General features: G+C 38.9%; 1 protein-coding gene across 1 annotated transcript; it reads right to left on the bottom strand.

Moving 5' to 3' along the window:
• Positions 1-1,325: 1,325 nt before the first annotated feature.
• LOC130220656 (zinc finger protein 501-like) lies at positions 1,326-13,784 on the bottom strand. The gene is made up of 2 exons (XM_056452875.1): positions 13,618-13,784; positions 1,326-3,793 (listed from the first exon to the last, which is right to left on the bottom strand). Exon 2 carries the CDS (start codon positions 3,786-3,788, stop codon positions 2,844-2,846), a length of 945 nt encoding a protein of 314 aa, XP_056308850.1. The 5' UTR covers positions 3,789-3,793; positions 13,618-13,784; the 3' UTR covers positions 1,326-2,843.

Below are 13,784 nucleotides of genomic sequence, written 5' to 3'. Positions count from 1 at the left end.
AATTTGAATGGCATCTATGCTTATGTTAGTCTGTTTCTCCTTATCCCGAGGTCTCCATAATCCTGGACTCAGCCCATATCCTGAGCAGATGCTCTGGTGGTCATGGAGAAGTGGAGAGCATGAGACTGATTCCTGAAAAACCCCTTTGACAGATGAGTCTCTGCATTGATCACCTGGGCTTGCCTGAACACCCGCCAGTGACCTACTCAGGCTGGTATCTTCTGCACAATGGAAGTCCAGCTTTCTCCAGCCTCCGGCACCTAGACTGGAGCTCTGCACAAGACGTTTGGCATGAGAAGAACTGGTCGTGCCAAGGTGAGCCTGCTTTTTCCATCTCTTTCGTCAATTGGTGAAGTTGTTCCTCGCCACTGTCGTGCTTGGTTTGGGACTTGTGGAGCTGGTCCATTGTTCATGTGAACCTTAGAGTGAAGTGTGGAGCTTCACGATTAAGACGACAAAAGACTGCAGTCATGTTGACTTCTTGCTTTGCGGCACACTAAACTTAACTAGACTCTCAACGGAAAGAAAAGTAACAGATGTGGAAGTTTGGCTGTCTTGTTATCTCATATTAGTCAGAGTCAACATCTGCTCACTGAACCTGAAGATCTTGAGCTGTCCTGAACTGGAATGGACTGCACACTACTGCTACTGGGTCACCTGGGGGATTTTGGTGGGTCATTTGGTGTGACGGACCCTTTAATGGAGCTGGACTAATAAGGTATTGTGCTTGGAGTGTGGGGGTACAACTCATCACACTATGGCACTTAATGGTGTAGAGCAGGGGTGGGCAAACTCGGTCCTGGAGGGCCGTGTCCTGCACAGTTTAGCACCAACTCTAATCAAACACACCTGCTTATAGATTTCTAGTGATCTTGCAGATACTGATTAGCTTGTTCAGGTGTGTTTGATTAGTGTTGGAGCTAAACTGTGCAGGACACCGGCCCTCCAGGACCGAGTTTGCCCACCCCTGGTGTAGAGCATAAATGTAAAATGTTTGTAATGAATGTGGCAGATTAGACACTTTTCTATTTTGCTTTATTTAACAAATAATGCACAATCAACTTCTCCCATGCAGCAAAAGAAATTGTCTGTGTGTATTCCGATTCCAAAGGTATTCACAACAGGGAAAGGAACATGCTGTGTGCTCTGTTGGACAAGGACATGGTCATGCTCGTATATAACCCAACTTAATACTTATGCTTCTTTTAACGTAACTCTTTATTCCCTCTCTATGTGTAATCAAGTGTTTGCAACAAGAATCTTGCTCATGTATTAATATTCTGTGTTATATTACTACTGGAATTAATAATTTACACTACCAGTTAAACAAAATCATAAATAGTTTGTGTTTGATGTCCATGCAGAGCTAATTTCACCCAGAATGCATATGCAAATCACCAAACTTAGGAACAAAGAAGCGTAAAAGTTTTCATGGGAAGGAAAACTTCTTATTGGTCGCCTCAGCTCCTGGGTGGTACAACACCATCCTTATAAAAGGTAGTGACCAAGGCCACCACCCAGAGAGTTCTTCCGATCAACCAGGGATCACAGTGGAAGATGTAGACCCAAGTCTTCTCCAACCACACCCCAAGCTGTGCCAGGCTCCGGCTTTGTCTATAAATTCATCAAAGATTCTTGGATGCAAACTGGTTCTCTCTCATCAACCAACTTCAGCAAAGATTAACTGGAACCTCAGTGAACTATATCAGCACTCTTTTCAAACAGCAAGAGACCGCAAGTATCAAACTTAGTCTCGGTAAAAGGTACATTAAAGGTGTACTCACACTATGTACAGTTGCCTTGAACTGGGCCGAAGCACGCTTGTCCCCCCTCCCATCTCCGTCGACAGCTTGCACTCACATTGCATTCGAGCCCGAGCATGCTTACGTCATCGATTATGCGCTGTTCAGTAAGAAGCGCTCTCGCTCAGCACAGTGGAGATTTCTTTAGTCATATCGTTTTAGTCGTTTGGGATGCAGCGACACGCAGTCACATATTTCGCCGAACAGATCAGCCATTTTGATGCTCATAAACAATCATAAACTCCTCGTGCTTCAGGAATTAGGAGGTTTGCTAAAGGTGCTGCTGTCATGCAGTGAGGGGTTTGCGTTTTTAATAAACTACAACAGTTCATGTTCATTAAACAGTAAGAACGATTAATAAATCCATTTGAAATAGTCCCTTAAAAGTCACATCTCGTCTTCAGGCTCGGGCTCAGGCACCTGAGAACAAGTCAACTGCACTCTGGCACACCTCTTCCAACGGAGCCAGGGCCGGCCAACTAAACCACGCCTGAGCTTGATTCACAGCACTCACACTTCTCAATCGATCCGGGAAACAGGCCTGGGGATGGTTCGGATAGCATAGTGTCATCATCTAAACCATATGTCTCAAACTCAGTTCATGGAGGGCCGCAGCTCTGCACAGTTTAGCTCTAACCCTGATCAAACACAGCTGATCTAACTAATGAAGGTTTTCATGACTCTTTTGAACGCCTTGATTAGTTGGATCAGCTCTGTGTTATTAGGGTTGGAGCAAAACTGTGCAGAGCTGCAGCCCTCCAGAAGTTTGAGACCTATGATCTAAACCAGTGGTGCCCCAACTTGGTTCTCAAAATCTCAAGTGTGTCAAAATTAAAAGTTTGCTATTATCGTTTTGACGATGATCTCTTGATTTGTAATATATGAAATTCAGAAAGGATTTATTTCTGTCTGGAAGAAAGTTTGTGTTTGTCCATTTGTTCTGGAGTTAACTTGGATGTTGAGTGGGTCGTTGTGTTCTTCATACAATTATCACCTGCGTGTGAATTAATCATCTAAACAGCAACAAAGCAGATATGCTGTTTATGTGGTGACTTTTTCACCCCCAAGGTTACAAGGTTTCTCTCTAGTGTGAATCTTCACGTGTCTTTTCAGATTTTCTGAAAAACTGAATCTCTTGTCGCAGTGTGAACACTTGTAAGGTTTTTCTCCAGTGTGAACCCTTTCATGGCTTTTCAGGTTTCCGAAACCACCGAATCTCTTGTCACAGTGTGAACACTTATAAGGTTTCTCTCCTGTGTGAACCCTCTCATGTCTTTTCAGATTTTCTGAAAAGCTGAATCTCTTGTCACAGTGTGAACACTTGTACGGTTTCTCTGCAGCGTGCATCCTCTCATGTCTTTTCAGAGCTCCTGAATAAGCAAATCTCTTGTTGCAGTGTGAACAAATGTAAGGTTTCTCTCCAGTGTGAGTTCTCTCATGTGCTTTCAATTGTTCAGCCGTACGAAAGGTTTTCACACACTTAAAGCACATGTACTCCCTCACACCGGTGTGGATCTTCTGATGAATTCCTAAATGATTTTGACGTGTGAAACTCTTTCCACACACAGTGCATGAATAAGGCTTCTCCTTTGTATGAACTCCAAGGTGTCTCCTCAGCCCTGATGCCATCAAAAATGTTTTGCAGCACTGATCACACTTGTGTCTTTTCTCTCCAGTGTGGATCAACATGTGTTTACTAAGGGATGATGAGTGTCTGAAAATCTCCCCACACTGAGAACATGTGTATGGTTTCTCTCCAGTGTGGATCATCATGTGTCTACTAAGGTTTGATGAGTGTCTGAAAGTCATCCCACACTGAGTACATGTGAATGGTCTCTCTCCATTGTGAATCCTCATGTGATACTCGAGACCATGTTTCTTTGCCAGACTTATTCCACACTGAGTGCAGGTGAACTTTTTCTTGTCTTTTCTCTTCAGTGAGTCAGTTTTTTCACTCATTTTCTCATGACGGTGTGTCTCCTCCATCAGGCCTGAAACAAAAAAAAAAACAGACTGCTTCAAAAGGAATCATTTATAAAAGGTGAAGAAAGTGAAAGTTGACCACCGCTACTTTGAAATAAAACAAACATATCTATAACACCCTGATGTTTCCTAAATATATGTGTATTTCTAACATTGTTTTTTTGTTTACATTACAAAACCATAACGAACTGAGCATTTCTACCTTTAATTACCATATTGCTCAAAATGACTGCATGCATGTCTGCTACTTTTTGCTGTGACTTTAAATAAGCGTGCATTTTTGCCGAGCAAATTCCTGCTAACATAACCTTCTGATAAATTTACTTTAGTTTCATCTTTCAAAATGGCATATTCTGTGCCGCTATATAGCTCCTGTTTGAAAGTGAAAATGAAAGCGAGGCCCAGACCTTTGCATGTTCTAGTATCTTTTTTTTTATAGGGGTTTTCACATTTATTGATAGGACAGTGGAGATTTACAGACAGGACAGTATATGGAGCGGATATAGGGGAAGGATCGGCAATGAACCTCGAGCCGGGAATCGAACTCGGGTCGCCGCGAGCACCCAGGTGCTATATGTTAACGCTCTAACCACTAGGCTATTGCCGCCAACATGTTCTAGTATCTTAACTACATATTTATAGGCTGTATTACCAAAAGATAATATTTGTAGGGTAATGGTGTCATAAAATATGATGACAGACATTCATTCATTCATTTTCTTTTCGGCTCAGTCACTTTATTAGTCTGGGGTCGCCACAGCGGAATGAACCGCCAATTTATCCAGCACGTTTTTACACAGCGGATGCCCTTCCAGCTGCAACCCATGTCTGGGAAACATCCACTCACACTCATTCACACTCGTAAACTACGGACAATTTAGCAAACCCAATTCACCTGTACCGCATGTCTTTGGACTGTGGGGGAAACCGGAGCACCCGGAGGAAACCCACACAAACACAGGGAGAACATGCAAACTCCACACAGAAACGCCAACTGACCCAGCCAAGGCTCAAACCAGCGACCTTTTTGCAGTGAGGCGACAACACTACCTACTCCGCCACCATGATGACAGACATTCAAAGCTTAATTTTAATATCTCAATAGAAGCTTTGAATGTAAATAAGACGTTGGCAAATAAATTGAGTGCATATATTTGTAAATCTGACCCTGAAAGAGCGAGCGCCTCACCGCACATCACTGTTTCAAAGAGTTATTAAATTATAAAAATTAAAAACTCTCTGACTGCCTCTGTAGTACTAGTGTTAAAGCCACATCTATCCACTTGAACCTTGCAGAGGAGCGATTGATCCGCTGACGCATCAGCTGACTGATGTTTTCAAATGCTCCCTTGAACGCTTGAAGCGCTGTCAGTGATGTCATCAGCACACCAGCAGCCAATAGCAATAGTATCTGGATGCAGCCTTTATGATGCAAGCTGAGATTGCATCACTCAGTGATGCAATGCCAGACACAATGCACTCAATGGAGTGAGTGACGTCACTTTTACGGGTAGGGTTAGGTGAGTGCATTAAAAAGCATCGGATGCAGCTCAGATTGCACTGCACCAGGTCTGCATCCAGACCCCTCTTGCCAATAGTGTTTAGCTTTTTCAGATGTCTCCTCCCTCAATAGTCCTGGCTGTGGTTTGGTAGCTTGACTGAGCTGTTGGCGAACAAGTTCTTGTAAATCAGGGGTGTCCAAACTCGGTCTTGGAGGGCCGGTGTCCTGCAGATTTTAGCTCCAACTTGCCTCAACACACCTGCACGGATGTTTCTAGAAAGCCTAGTAAGTGCTTGATTAGCTAGCCCAGGTGTGTCTGATTGGGGTTGGAACTAAACTTTGCAGGACACCGGCCCTCCAGGACCGAGCTTGGACATGCCTGTTGTAGATCCTTTACATAGTGGGAACACCACAGAGATTAATTGAGCGATTGTGATTGTGATTGAGCGAAGATGTCGAGTTCACAGCGATTTTCGTATCAGCTGTTTAGTCTTCTGACTGGAGCCTTGCTTTTCTCTTTTGGGACAAATCAACAACGAAGAGCTCACACGTGAATTCATCCTGAACCTTCGCTCAGCTCCTGGGTCCACACATCCAATGTGCGGCATTCCTGTGGAATTATGGAGGAACACTTCTGAGAGTGTATGGAACTATTGTGGAATTCAGCCATCGGCAAGGAGATCATTGTATGTTTGTGTATATTTAAACAACAAGCCCGATTGGTCTGAAAATACAACTCAGGTGTATAAGAAGGGTCAGAGTCGCATTCATTTATAAAGACGACTGAGGTCTTTTGGTGTGTGTCAGACACGGTTAAAAACTTTTTATGATTCTGTGGTGTCTTCTGTGATCCTGTACGCTGTAACCTGCTGGAGAGAGGGACTGTTGGAGAAGGAGAAAGAAAAACTAATTAAATAAGCTTATAATAGGGCAGGTTCTGTTGTGGGGTGTGCACTACCTACCATAGAAGAGGTTGCACACGATCGAATGCTGGACAAATTTGTCAGTATAACGAACCATGATAGTCATCCCCTTTTTGATACAGTCCAAGCATGTGCAAGCTCTTTTAGTACAAGAGTAATTCAACCCCGGAGTTACAGAGAAAGATACAGGTCTTTTTACCAACAGTGATCAGATTATATAACCAAAGTCATAGTAGATGAATTGTGCTGAACTGAATTAGATATTATTTATGGTAAAGTGTTTACTCGTTGTTTTTGGAGCTAGGGTGTGCAGTATAAATGTAATTTTATTATTGTTTTTATATACATGTAATTTATTTATCTATTTTTAGCATGGAGAGCTCTGCTGTGATGTAAATTTCCCTTTGGGGATTAATAAACTCAAAGTCAAGTCAAGTCAAGTCGAGAATTCACGCTAAAAGGAGAAGAGGCAAGCGTGGAGGTGTCAAGCGCAGGTTGAAAGCGCATTACAGACATTGCCCAATATTATACTATCCAGCGTGCGCTTACTTAGACATAAGATGGACGAGCTGCAAGGGAATGTGGCCTTCTTACACGAGTACATTAAAGTTCCAGCAGAACTCAGAAGCTGTTGCTAAGAAAGCGCATCAGAGAATGTATGTTCCCTGAACTCTTTCTGTGTAGAAAACATATACGGAGAATTTTTTATACCACCTATATCGAGAGTTTATTAAGCTTTTCCTTTTTATACTGGTTCTCCTCACTTTCTGTTAGAGACAAAAATCGCCTTCAAAACTTAATCAAGACTTGCTCCAAGATTATTGGTTTACCTCAACGGAGTCTAGCAGAGTTACACAAACAGCAAATGCAATGGAAAACTCAAAGTGTGATTGGAGATGACTCCCATCCCCTGAAGCCTCTTCAGTTCTGTTGCCCTCTGGAAGAAGGTTTAGAAGCATCAAATGCTCTTCTAACATACATATATATATATATACATATATATACACATATATATTTGCCTTTGTTTCTGAGGCAACAAGGCTTTACAACCTTACATTTTAGCAAGTTTTAAATTTTCATTTTTAATACATGGGTCTTTCCTATGTTTTTTAGTACTATTTATGAAGTTGTTATGAAGCATGCTGGATTGTGTTTTTTAATACTGTTTGTAAGTGATTTGTCACTTTATGTGTTTGTTGTATCATGAAGTGCTACTACTCTAATAGAGTACATGCCGAGCTAGTGTTGTTCCCATACTGATAAACTTCCGGTGATTGTGAGTTTTTTTCCATTTTATACGATTCCTTATACAGCATCGATGTTGTAATGTAATTCAAATACAATCAGTTAAACAGACCTTGGCATTTATTCAGTTGCTTAAGCTTAAAACGAGACAAAAAGCCGATTACTCCCACTCACCCGTCAGAATCGGCAGGCTAGCGCAGAAGCTCCATTGAATATACTGGGGTAAAATAAATGCTTATATTATAAAGACATGGCAGGGAAAATGTAATTTAATGCAGTGCTTCTTGTACAATCTGAGACCCACTTTATATCGGATATCACTCAGCCAGTGAAGATCGCTGATTTTTAAAGAAAACAGACCTTAAACGTGCCGATTTTGCATTGGCATACACTTCACTGGAAACTATTAACCCAGGTTACTGGCAAATTAAAAGTCCTATTAGCATGCTTCGGCATACACCCTATTGCCCCAGGTGGGATTAATAATGTTGTTAAACTAAAAAAAATAAAAATAAAATTGTTAAACTAAAAGTTGTTAAACTAAAAAATAAAGTTGTTAAAGGGCACATAGTTTACCTCTTTTTTATGATTTAATATTAATATTATGGTTCTTCTGAGTGTGCCAGTTTAGGTTCAGTTTAACACACAGTTCAGATTTTTTTATTATAATGTGTTAAAAAGTGTCATGTTGGGGGCGTGTCCACAGTTCGCTGATTTATGGGTGTGTTGCTTCACATGTAGATTAGTTTCGGCTTCCCGCCAACGTAACAAGAGGGCAGGGCCATGAGCTTACCCGCTCTGTGTTTGCAACAGAGTCTGACAGGCAGACTGAAAGGAGCAGGAGTGAGAGGATCAGCATTCAGTCGTACATATACGGCTCAGACACAGACCAAGCAGAGAGTACAAAATCATATGTGTCTTTGTACAGTTTTACAGCCAACTGTGTGCTAGTTTTAAGTGCTGAGCTTGTACACCAAGACTAATAACCACGCACACTGAATTAACTGAATTAACGCTCGAAGCCGCGACACGGCACACCAGACACTCTCTGTGGCGCGGCAGAAACATGAAGTGTCCCGAATCGTCGCGCCACGCATTTTACATAGGTTTCTGCAGGTCCGCGGCACCCAGCCGTCGACTTGAGTGTACCCTGATAGAAACGTATGTTTAGAATTCTAAAACGCATGCTAGTTAAGATCACAGGGAGCTTCTGGGATCGTGAGAAATGCAAACGGCTGAAGTATAAGGTAGACTCAATGAGACGTACACATGTTTGCAAACCTACCTAAAGATACAACCAATAATTCCGATTAGAGCGATAATGTGGAGAATATTGATCTAGTGTTGAGCCCAATGAGCCTTGCATCTAAAAATAGAGCTAGGGTGTTCCTTTAGTGATATCGCTTCGACTCGCGCTGAAAATGGCGGACGTGAATCAACAAACTGAGGATATGATGACGCGCCTGTCAATCAATATTGGTGGGTGGGGGGACCGCTCTCCTACGTAAAGTTGCAGTCGGTTTGAAAACTGCTCCAATTGGTCCACCGTTTTTTATGTTGTTAAATTGAAAAAAAAGCACTGGGTGTGTTTATAGCACCCCAATATGACGGTCTATACACCATACATGCACATATGTCTGTCCAAACAGCTTGAAAAGTAGATTTTTTACCATAGGTGCCCTTTAAACAAAAAAAAGTAGTTAAACTTCAAAATAAAGTTGCTAAACTAAAAAAATTAAGTTGTTAAACAAACTAAAAGACAAAATCAAGTCATGTAGTGTGAACAGCACAGCGATCTGCTGATGTTTAAAGTCATGTAGTGTGAACTAGGCTTTAGGATTATTGACAACCTCTCAGCAACAACTGACATGTGGTCAAGTGTCAATATTAGGGTTGCACGGTTTACCGGTACTATAGTAGTATTGCGATACTATGGCTTCAAAATACTGGCAGTGCCGCTGTAGTTTGTAATCGCTAGTATCGTCATTAACGGTCTGTCCACAATAGATAATGTTGGATGTGGAAAAGTCACTAAATTACTCACACGTTTGTGCAACAATAGACCATTTCATTTTAATAGTCTTTGGAGCCCTTTAAGGTTGCAAGTTTTCTGATGTTTTCTGACGTTTCAAACGCACATCTGAATCGATTCATTTCTGTTCCTCTCAATATGATTTAGTAGCTATAACAACCGTGACAATCTATTTGAAATTTTGAATTACGTTGGATTGTTACCTGATAAGAATTAAAAAACTATAGATGAAAAACCCCAAATAGCAACAGGGAACAATCTTTGAGCTCTTCATAACCTAATTTTGTTGGAAAAATGCTCTTTTTGAAACTAATTCCATTTGGTGTAGTTTGCATCTTTATTTTAATGTATTTTTGGTTGGTCAAATATCTACAAAATAAACAAAAAATGAATACATAGGTAAATTGACGTCCAAATAATCCATATTTCAATAATAAGGGAATTATTAATTAAATTCAAGACCTATTATTACATGTAAAATATAGTATTTCTGACAATTTCCTTTATAATTTGAGTTATGAATTACAGCATCTCAATACTACTTAGTATCGTGATACTTCAGCTGGTATAGTATCGTAAGATGAAGTAATGGTACAACCCTAGTCGATATGACTCCTTATACGAGTCTAACGGTTCACCATCTGAGCAGTGACTGGACACTGAAATCATGTTAATGATTTTGCGTATTTCCTGTTTAATTACAGCGTAGGAAGCGAGGTTAGGCAGCCCAAACTGTGCCTCACGTCAGATTGCGCAATCCCTTGCACACTGGCTTGAGCCTTTTGCTCACTCAGTGTATGCTACCAATGTAATGCTTTATTATATGTCCTCACTTTGTATATGATAGGTAATGTATTTCAGGAATGTCTATCACTTGTTTAGTGTTAGGATCTGACATACAGCTAGGCATGGGCCAGTATAGGATTCTGACGGTATGATAAGCTTGGATAACTGTCAACACTGCCAATTTCACATTGTCCTGTTTTGAGTATGTTGTTGTATGTTGTAGTATTTGCATTATCTGTATTTTGCTCTGTCGTTGTATTTGCATTATCTGTATTTTGCACTGTCTGGAGCCAGCACCTAAGCTTTTCCCTCATCATAGCACATGTGCTGCTGATGATGTGACAATAAAAGTGATTTGATTTGATAAAAATATCAAGGTTTCACGGTATTGTGATTACTACTCTAAAATATATTCTTTTTATATGTCTGGGTAAAAACTACTAATTTCCCCCTTTGAACACAATATAGTTTATTTTGAGAAACATTTAAAATATTCTGGAGCAGAAACAGGGTTTCTACAGGTTTCATCAAGTCAAATTTAAGACTATAAAACCATTTTAAGACCATAATGAATGACATTTCAGACTTACACAAAGCTAAACCCTAAAGATTTTTTTAATGGCCAAGTTAAAACCTTTAAAAAACCTACAAAACAATTATTATTGTAAGGAAGATAATTTAATCAGAATCAGAAAGAGCTTTATTGCCAGGTATGTTCACACATATGAGGAATTTGTTTTGGTGACAGAGCTTCTACAGTGCAACAGGATTACAGAGACAGGACAAAAAACAGATAATAAATATATATATTTAAAAAAAAAATAGAAGTAAGTAGTGCATGCAAATATACAGATTGACAAGTGTATGTACATGTTTATTACTATATACAACGTTATATGTGCAGCTGTTATGTGCAAATTGGCATGTAAAGTGTGTTGTTAAACCATATTAATAAGCAAACACAGTTAATAAATAAATGTTTCTTAAAATTGAAATATATTGTTAATGATTGGATGAGTGTTGGCCCAATTGGGTATAGCTTTGTATGGAAAAATAAGACCCGATTTAGACGATTTAAAACCTTCAAGACTATATTTCAGTGGACTTTTTAAGGCCTAAATTTTTTTTTTTGAAATTTAACACGTTTTAAGACCCCGCAGATACCCTGAGTAAACATGTCAGGCTGAATAATTCAAATGAATCACTTCTGCTGTCTTCGATAGTTTCAGAGAAACAGATTTCTTTACAATTTAAAACGGCATCTTTGGATATCTTTTCTGCTGGAGATACTGTTGTACTTAAAAACAAACAAACAAACAAACAAAAATCTTACACACATTCCATAGGAAAGGTAGCAGAAAAATTTTGGTGGTTTTAAAACCTTGACTTTTCCAAACCACAGTATACCTTTAAAACAGTTATCGTCCCATGCCTACACAGTATATTCATTTTGGAAAATGGAATAAAATTTAAGACTTTAAATACATAAAACACGGATCAAACCTTGATTCTTGCTCAAAAAGACAATAAAATAAACCAGAAAAACACAACGAGCTGCTGTCTATATATTTAGTGAATTACAGCTTGTTATTATACACATCATATTTACAGTACATTACTAAATAGTCATTTTTAGCTCGTCAATTTTACAGCCTATTATTGTTTTTACACAAAGCTAACATTTCATAGTTCAGTAATACTTTACAATAACTTTAATCCATTAGTTCATGTATTTACTAATATTAAGTCTGAATAATTCTGTAAATTAATCATAGTTCAACATTTACTAATGCCTTAATAAAATCCAAAGTTGTGCTTCTTAACATGAGTTAATGAACAGAGATTTAACATGAACTAACGTTGTTTAACTTAAATAATGTTAACAAAGATGGATGAATACCGGATCAAACACATTTTTACTATAAAAACTCCATGACTTTTCCAAGACTTTCGAGTAAATGTTCTTGACCTATTGATTAATGTAATGTCTACATATACATGGTAAATAATAAGAAAAACAAAGCGTTCAAATTTATTACAGGATATCATAAAACACGCAACAATCTATTTTGTTAAAATATGTTTTTATATTTATGTAGAATTGATATTGATAATGCTTAAACAGCACTAACAATGTGAAAGCAAGTTTTTGGCCAAGAGCAGAAAAGTAGTAAAGACAATCAACCTATATTCAAGTTAGGGCTGCACAATATATCGTTTCAGCATCGATATCGCAATGTGTGCATCCGCAATAGTCACATCTCAGGATATGCAATGTTGGGATTATAGTTTACAATAGAGTTTAATCATAAAGGAGTAAAAGTTTATCATCTGCATGCATTTTTAAAGAGATAGTTCGCTATTTTCATTGCACTCTTCACTCGTTTCAAACATGCTTTTTTTGAAATGAACACAAAGAGAATATAATTTAATAACTCCTATAGTACTGAAACAAGTGAAATATGAGTAAAAAGTGAGAACATTTTGATCTTTGAGTGAACTGTCTTTTTAAGGCCGGTGACTGTGTGAACATTTCAATATTTCAGTTTAAAACATCCGGCCACAAGAAATGTTTTATAACTTTAATAAAAAGATTAAATAATATACAATGAAGACTATGCAGTGTTGATTATTCAATATCAGTACCTGAATAGTGAATACCTGAAAACTAGAATTCACTTTTATTTTTACTATATTTTATTTATCTATGCTTGTAATTTATTCATTCATTTTCTTTTCGGCTTAGACTCTTTATTAATCCAGGGTCGCCACAGCGGAATGAACCGCCAACTCATCCAGCATGTTTTACGCAGCAGATGCCCTTCCAGCCGCAACCCATTACTGGGAAAGCTTGTAATTTATTTGTTATATAATATTCTAACTAATTTCCATGACATTTATAAAACTTTGTGGGTTTTTCCAAAACTTTTCCAAGCCTGGAAAATGTCATGTCAAAATTCCATATGATATAGTTGTTGAAAATGTAGTAGAGTGTTGGATGTTTTGTATTTATACTACACTATTTACTATAAATGACTCCAGTATTTGTCCATGAGGGTGAAATTAGTGAACACAGCATTTGATTTGCCGCTAATAAAGATCAGACAAATCCTGAAGTATAAGAATGTGTGAAAGTAAACAGGAATCATAACCTGTGCTTTTACCGCGAGAAGCTTTTACATCGAGAGCTTTAATAAAGAGGTTAGTGGCCAAAACCAAGCAAAAACAAAGCTGAAAACAGCGCGGGAACCGACACTGAAGAGGAACACAGCCGAGAGAAAAACACTTGAATATTGAGAAAGTAGGAATCTGAACTAATAAATAAGGAGAGAAACACAACGTTACCTGTTTACATATGAACACGTTAAAAGTCCGCTATTCCTGATCGCTTTCACAGAGGAATTGACAGTCAGGAGCCAGGATATAATGAATAAAGGCAGGAGTTGTGTCGTGTTCGCTAAATAATCTCTCTAGAGTTTATAAAAGCTGAAGTGTAGCCTCTTTGTTTCTTC

The sequence above is a fragment of the Danio aesculapii genome, chromosome 3, assembly GCF_903798145.1.
Source record: "Danio aesculapii chromosome 3, fDanAes4.1, whole genome shotgun sequence".
Classification (NCBI taxonomy): domain Eukaryota; kingdom Metazoa; phylum Chordata; class Actinopteri; order Cypriniformes; family Danionidae; genus Danio; species Danio aesculapii.
The sequence above is the reverse complement of the archived record's forward strand: the minus strand, read 5'-3'. Positions and strand labels throughout refer to the sequence as shown.

Bases quoted from the DNA above. Each gene is read 5' to 3' on its own strand.
- LOC130220656 (XM_056452875.1), bottom strand. From the start codon at position 3,788: ATGGAGGAGACACACCGTCATGAGAAAATGAGTGAAAAAACTGACTCA.